This window comes from Priapulus caudatus, unplaced genomic scaffold (assembly GCF_000485595.1).
Source record: "Priapulus caudatus unplaced genomic scaffold, Priapulus_caudatus-5.0.1 Scaffold512, whole genome shotgun sequence".
NCBI lineage: Eukaryota > Metazoa > Priapulida > Priapulimorpha > Priapulimorphida > Priapulidae > Priapulus > Priapulus caudatus.
The window spans coordinates 157,300-164,329 of record NW_014577573.1 but is presented as its reverse complement, the minus strand read 5'-3'; the positions used below and the strand labels follow the sequence as shown (position 1 = coordinate 164,329).

The 7,030-nt window shown below is 49.4% G+C and overlaps 1 protein-coding gene across 1 annotated transcript; it reads left to right on the top strand.

Moving 5' to 3' along the window:
* Positions 1-433: 433 nt before the first annotated feature.
* On the top strand, positions 434-2,859 carry LOC106811182 (leucine-rich repeat and fibronectin type-III domain-containing protein 5-like). Its single transcript, XM_014814725.1, has one exon. The coding sequence runs from the start codon at positions 763-765 to the stop codon at positions 2,857-2,859; it is 2,097 nt and encodes a 698-aa protein (XP_014670211.1). The 5' UTR covers positions 434-762.
* Positions 2,860-7,030: the final 4,171 nt, after the last annotated feature.

Below are 7,030 nucleotides of genomic sequence, written 5' to 3'. Positions count from 1 at the left end.
CTCTCTCTCGCTCTCCTTTTTTCTCTATATGGATTTATCTTTTTTCGTCGTGCCTCTGTCGCAACGATTCCCAATTCTTTCCTTCCGCCGCCATATTGTATTATAATCTGTATTTTTCTTTCTTTGTTCCAAGTAGCGCAACATGCAGACAGCGCATGCGCCATTCGTGAACCACAGCTGCTGCACAACTACTACTGCGACCATTGGCTGAATCATCAACATCCGATTCAATCCACACGTGAAACAACTTGCTACAGTTCTTCGAAGGAAATCGCTTCTTGTCGACAGGGAGAATCTTGTCGACCGAAAAATTTCGCCGACAGAAAGAGCTTGTCGGCAGGCTAATTCTAGTTGGCAGGAAAATTCTGTCAGCAAAAACATTTTATGGAAAAAAAATCTTGTCAGCATAAAGATCTCGCCAATTGAAAAATATTGCAGGAAAATACTAGTGGCGGAAAGGATCTATCAGTAAATTCTCGTCGGCAGGAAAATACTAGTGGCGAGAAGGTTCTATCGGTGAAATCTCGTCGGCAGGAAAAATACTAGTAGCGGGAAGGTTCTATTGGTGAAATTTTGTCGGCAGGAAAATACTAGTGGCGGGAAGGTTCTATCGGTGAAATCTCGTCGGCAGGAAAAATACTAGTAGCGGGAAGGTTCTATTGGTGAAATTTTGTCGGAAGGAAAATACTAGTGGTGGGAAGGTTCTATCAGTAAAATCATATCGGCAGAAAATCTCGTCGGCAATAAGATCTCGTCGGCAGCATGTCGCCTACGATCGCCGCATTTCTCGTGCTGCTTATGAGCGGCTACGCGGCCGAGACGGACAACAACACGACAAGCGGCCTCATGACGACGACAGACGTTAACCTCATCTGTCCGCTGCAGTGCCGCTGCGACTTCGCCACACGCGCCGTCGACTGCTCGAGCAGCAACCTCACGAGCGTCGATTGGCTTCTCCAGCTGCTGCCGACAAACTGCGCGCACCTCAACGTGTCGCACAACGGCGTGCAGACGCTGAACGTCGACTACAGCGCCACGCTGCTCGTCGTCGACGCGTCGTACAACGCCATCCAGACGCTGTTTCCGCTGCGACTGCCGTCGCTGCGCGTGTTGGACCTCAGCCATAACCGCCTCGACGTCATCAACGCCGGCCTCTTCGCCGGCCTCGTCAATCTGGAGGAGCTGCGGTTGCACGGAAACGGTATCTACACGTTCCACCACCAGTCACTCGACATACCGAACCTGCGCTCGCTGAATCTCGCGAGAAACCGATTGACAAGCGTCGACGAGGTCGCCTTCCATAAGCTGCAGCGACTCGCCGAGCTGCGCCTGTCCGGAAACTTCGTCAGCCGACTGCCGAACAACGTCTTCAAGCTGCAGCCTAGTCTCGAGACGCTATCCGTCGACAACAACAAGTTGTCGCGCATCGAGAAGGACGCATTCCGCGGTCTGCGTCGGCTCGCGCACCTCGACGTGTCGCACAACAACCTACGCTTCCTGCATCCAGGCACGTTCGAGGACAACCACGCGCTGTCCAGTCTCGACCTGAGTGGCAACCCGCTGCGAGAGATCGCCGCAGGTACGTTCCACGGTCTCAACCTGCGCACGCTGCGGCTCTGCGAACTGCCGCTGCTCGCCACCGTCGAGAACAACACGTTCTCCGACCTGCGCGTGCTCGAGGAACTGCGCTTGACGAACAACGAGAATCTGATGTTCGTCAGTCCGGCGGCGTTCTCGAATGTTCCGCAGCTGCAGCGGTTGTTCCTACACGGAAATCAACTGCGAGCCGTCAATCGCGAGATCGTCGCCCGGCTGCCGTCGCTGCGGCTGCTGACGCTGTACGACAACGCGCTGCGATGCGACTGCAACATCTACTGGCTGCGGCGCGAGATCGAGTATCGCGAGCTGAACGTCACCATCGGCAACATCAGTGGCACGGCATGCACGCAGCCGAGCGTCATCCCCGTCGAGCGACTCAACCTCGGCGGAGTTCCGCGCAAGTGCGCGCCGACGATCGTGCCGCTGTTCAACGCCAGCCGACGCGGAACACTCGGCGAGACGTTCCGCGCTAACTGCAAGGCCGTCGGCGTGCCGACGCCCGAGATGCACTGGACGTTCCCGCATCCGCCGGACACTGCTGCTACTGCCGGCGGGAGCGAGCGCGTCCTGCACGAAGACGGTTACCTGATCGTCAAATACCTGCAGCTGTACGACAAGGGCGACTACCGCTGCGTGGCGACGAACCGAGTCGGCAGCGACGCCGTCACGCTGTCGCTGGCCGTCTATAACATGGGCATGTACATCTTCCCGATATCGGCGAAGCCAGACGACCTGACCGTCTCCTGGAACGGCACCGAGATCATCTTCTATCAGTACCAGCTGCTCTACCGCGAGGCGGCGCAACCGGAGGCGCCCTTCCAGCAGATCAACGTCAACTACCCGATGCGCATGTACACGATCAGCGACCTGACGCCGGCGACGCTCTACGACGTCTGCATCTCGATACTCCGCCAGGGCGCGTCGGTGATCGTCAACTGCAACCAGATGCGCACGCGCGACGAGTCCTACCGTTCGGTTGGCATCGAGCGCACCTACGTCATCCTCGTCTCGATACTGTGCACGTTCGGCGTGCTCTTCCTGATCGGCAGCGTCACGTGCGTCGGCAAGGTGTGGTCGCACTGGAAGCGGCGCCGCCGGAAGGAGCACGACAACATGTCGCAGATGTTTCTCGGCAGCATCGACAGCATGTCCGACACGCTGCCGATCACTTACGAGAATCGCTGCACGGAGACGGTGTCGAGCGACGACGACGACGACGAGCCGTGCAGCGACGCCGAGATGAGCGAGTTCAGCGTCTAATATATATATTAAGAGTACATATAATAATGTCGATGTCGATAGAGATGTCGATTATGTACTCTTGATATATATATATATATATATATATATATATATATATATGTGTCTCTCCTCTTTCTTTCTCGTCTCTCTCTCTTCTCTCTCTCTCGCTATCTCTCTCTCTCTCTCTCTCTCTCTCTCTCTATATATATATATATAGAGAGGGAGAAGAGAGAGAGAGAGAGGAGAGAGAGAGAGCGCGAGAGAGCGAGAAGAGAGATTATATAGATACAGACAGGCACACACACACCACACACACACACACACACACACTATATATATATATATATATATATATATCAATATTATAGACATATATTCATGAAGAAGGGAAAGGGAGGATCCTACATACGTTCGGGGGCTGACATCCATCCAGCGATCTGACATCGTCGCGATGAACGACGCTGCCCTTATTTCTCGATGTCAGGATATTCACTTCACGTATGCTACTATCACAGAGCGCGTACAAGAGCTTCTGTAGCATCGGCGAGTAACGATCCCTGCCGGCATGTGTGCATAAATGAAATGGATATATCGAATCGAAGAGCACCGTGAAGATCACGCGGAATTGCGGGGGAAAAGGATTTCGTACACGCGTCACGTTCTACACATAATGATGCATATATATATATATATATATATATATATATATCCTGAGTATTCGATAAAGTGTATCAGTGTTATCGGACGAAATATCACGTTGACCTCGTTCGCCACGGTGTCACTTATTCCCTAATGTCTTACAATTCGTGTATGATATTTTGTTGTTTAGGCGTGTCCGACATAGACATTGGTTGCGTGCGTGATGCATGCGCTTGAAAACATGTCGCTATCATACCAGATATAGTTCATAATTCGTGATGATCGCGTGAACACAAGCGCACCCGTCACGGCCGCCATTTTGCATACGTCATCTTCTTGTAACAACTGGAATCATCGGCTTAGGCGCGTGTCCGACACACGTGCAGCGAAAATGTTCATATGTCGATTACTTACTGAAAATTCATGTGAATTTGAAAGCATGTGGGAGCAAGGAACCACGAAAAATTAGGACAGTGTGATATGCTGAACGATAGGGTTGATATTAGTTGCTAAACGCCAACGGTATATATGATATAAGCTACGTGTGTAAGTCAGTCGCCAGAGTTAGTGTGATCCTGTATAGAGTGTCAGGTGTATATATGTATGATACGTTGACGGTCACGCCCCGTTAGTCGGGTCCGATATGAAGGTCGTCCTATTGTATAGACAGTGACGAGAATTTATTCCCTATTTTTGTGGAAATGGTATTGTCTGGAGTAAGTGAGTGCATTATGTCGTATCGTAAAGTAATTTTCGGTGTATTTACCGACGAACCGGGTTCCTAACAGAATGTGGTCGTTTTGTGTCCTAGCCATATAGAAGTAAAACATGATGCTCGTCGTATTCCTATTATAATAATATATATTCGTCATGAAATAAAAATCAAAATAATCGTTAAATTATGTTTTTTTGTATACCGTACATGTTGTATAAATAAATGAATCAATAAATGAATGAACCGACGTCATTTTGCCAAAATTTGATCGAACAGTTACGAATTTGTCGTCCACAGAAATTTAAATTACGACGTCGGCGAACAGTGTTTAACCGCATAAAGGCCGAACGTGCTAAACTACACACTTGGGAATCGGAGATGAAAATGTTCATTACTGTTTTTCGTTGCACCGATGAAAATGAATTAGGAGCAGCAGACTCCGAATCGACGTTTGACCGACTTTTAAATGGGAAATTAATTGATATCCACTGCTGATGTCGCACGCTTAGAACTTCACATTGACAATTTCTATCGATCGCTTTACGAAAAAAATGAGATGATTGAATACAGATATCGAAGATCGTTTTCGAAAAATTATCACGAAATTTTCAACAAGCTAAGCTCTCGACTCAACAAGATAAACACGAAATAAGAAAGAAAGCGGTTAGGAATACCGAGTTAGAGGGAGAGAGGGGGGAGGATTATCAGAGAGCGAGAGTGAAAAGAACTATATAGACAAAAGGAGGGTGAAGGGAGAATTTCTCTATATTTAGGTGTGGGTGTGTAACTGAGAGATGTACGTGCGTGCGTGTGTGTGTGCGTGCGTGCGTTCGTGCTTGAGTGTGTGTGCGCGGGCGTACGTGTATGCATTTGCGTGCCTCTATGTGGAGACAGAGAGAGGGAGAGAGATATACATAGAGAAAGACAGATCAGGCAGAGAGAGAGAGAGAGAGAGAGAGAGAGAGAAGAGAGAGAACGAAAAGAGGAACTGAATTAAACAGAGCGAGCAAGGGAGAGGGAGGGAGCGGCAGAAAAGGGACTAAACGTGTGCGTGGGAGAGAGCGCGAACACTACTGTAACACAAACGCGCCGACGATATACTCAGCTGATATAGTGCATCAAATATTGACAATCAAATATTGACGTGCCAAATTTGAGAGACCGACGTGTGCATGCGGTCGGCTTGAATTTTGTAGCACCAATTAATCCCCCTCCGCGGGAGCATCTCTGCGACCACCCTGATGGAATTCTGCGTCGTAGAATGCAGGATATTACGACTGTGTGCTGTGGCGAACGCCAACTGTATAACATGATTATCTTTCCTCGTAGTCTACGGGTTCGATCGAGAGGCTGCCAGCAGCCATACAACAACGGCGTGCGGTTGTAATATTTCATATTCTCCTCTTTCGCCTACGATTGCCCACTCGCCCCTTCCTCTGCTTCGCTGGCTGTTCCTCTCTTCCTTTAGCATAGGCCCTAGCCTCTAGCGGTTTGGCCTTCTCGTGTTCTCTTTTTATTTATTGGACGTCGTCATGTTTGTGGCGTCTAGGTAAATATAGTTTCAATCAGTCTTCACCTTTCCTTTAATCAATCAACTTTGAGTTTCTTTCTATAGATGTCTGCGTACGTCTGTGGGCACCCCGTGTACGCGCGTGCGTGTGTGTATGTATATATATGTGGGAGGGGAGGGGGGGTATGCAGACGTCTATGTGTTTACGTGCGCGTGTATGCATGGGTGCTTGCATGGGTGCACGCTCGAATAAACTCACGTATACACGAGGTGAGTGCGACCTCCTCACCTAGAGTAAACGCTAATTGTTCACCAGCCTCAGGAAACGAGCGCAGCGCATGCGCATTAAGCTACGATATGTTCCTCTGATGTTTCGCAGCAGCCACTGCGCGCGCATGGCCTCTGACGTCATCGCATCCACGTCTTCGTACGACTCGGCACGAGATCGGTGCAATTTCCATAACTTGTGTTTATCGGGGCGTCTTGTCAGAAAACTTAATTTCGCCTGCCATTTAATTTTCGTATTCGCCCGGTTCAGGCGCTGCGAGGCAAGAGCTGCGTCGTTAGCGTTCTGCGTATCCTCTAATTGGCTCAGGAAAGGTGAGCATGTTGGTACGAGCAACTGATGAGACACGAGATTTAATTATTAAGCTCTGCCGACTACCGCTGAGGCCACTTGTGTGGCGAAGAGATTTCCAGCCTGCGTTAGTGATCGCGGATGGCGGCTGTTTTGCCTAGTGGGATTGGCAATGTAATAGCGAGCGACAAGCAAAGTGTATTAGCGATCGTCAGGCTTCGCACGAATGCAACGCCGCTGGCGATCGTCAATAGATGGCGCGCGCGTGTGCTTGTCCCGAGCTCCCGTCCCCTCGGCGCAGCGGTACGGTAGGTGGGTGGGATTCTTGTCAGAATTGGTTTTAGTAAATGTGCAAGAGTAGTCGCATCGATCATCGGAGTGAGCTCATCTACGTTTGAAAGCTCGCGGGAAAGCATGGAGGAGAGAGGTTCGGGTTTACGTTTATTGATGGCTACATATATATATATATTATACCAAGAGTCCATAATAGAAAATTTTATAATTAAATTATATATAATTAATAAATTATAATTATAAATAAAATATTTAATTTTCAATTATGGACGCTTGATTATACCCACACGTGTGCGAAAAAAACGCGCTCTGTGGCTCGTGCTTGCTCAGGCACGTGCACACGCACTTACATACGCTCGCCTGCGCATGCACACGTATACCTAGATGTGGGATGACGCGAAGGATGTTTTGCTGTGTGTGTGTGTGTGTGTGTGTGTGTGTGTGTGTGTGTGTG

What these genes read in the sequence shown, in the direction of transcription:
- LOC106811182 (XM_014814725.1), top strand. Translation starts at nt 763, where the DNA reads ATGTCGCCTACGATCGCCGCATTTCTCGTGCTGCTTATGAGCGGCTAC.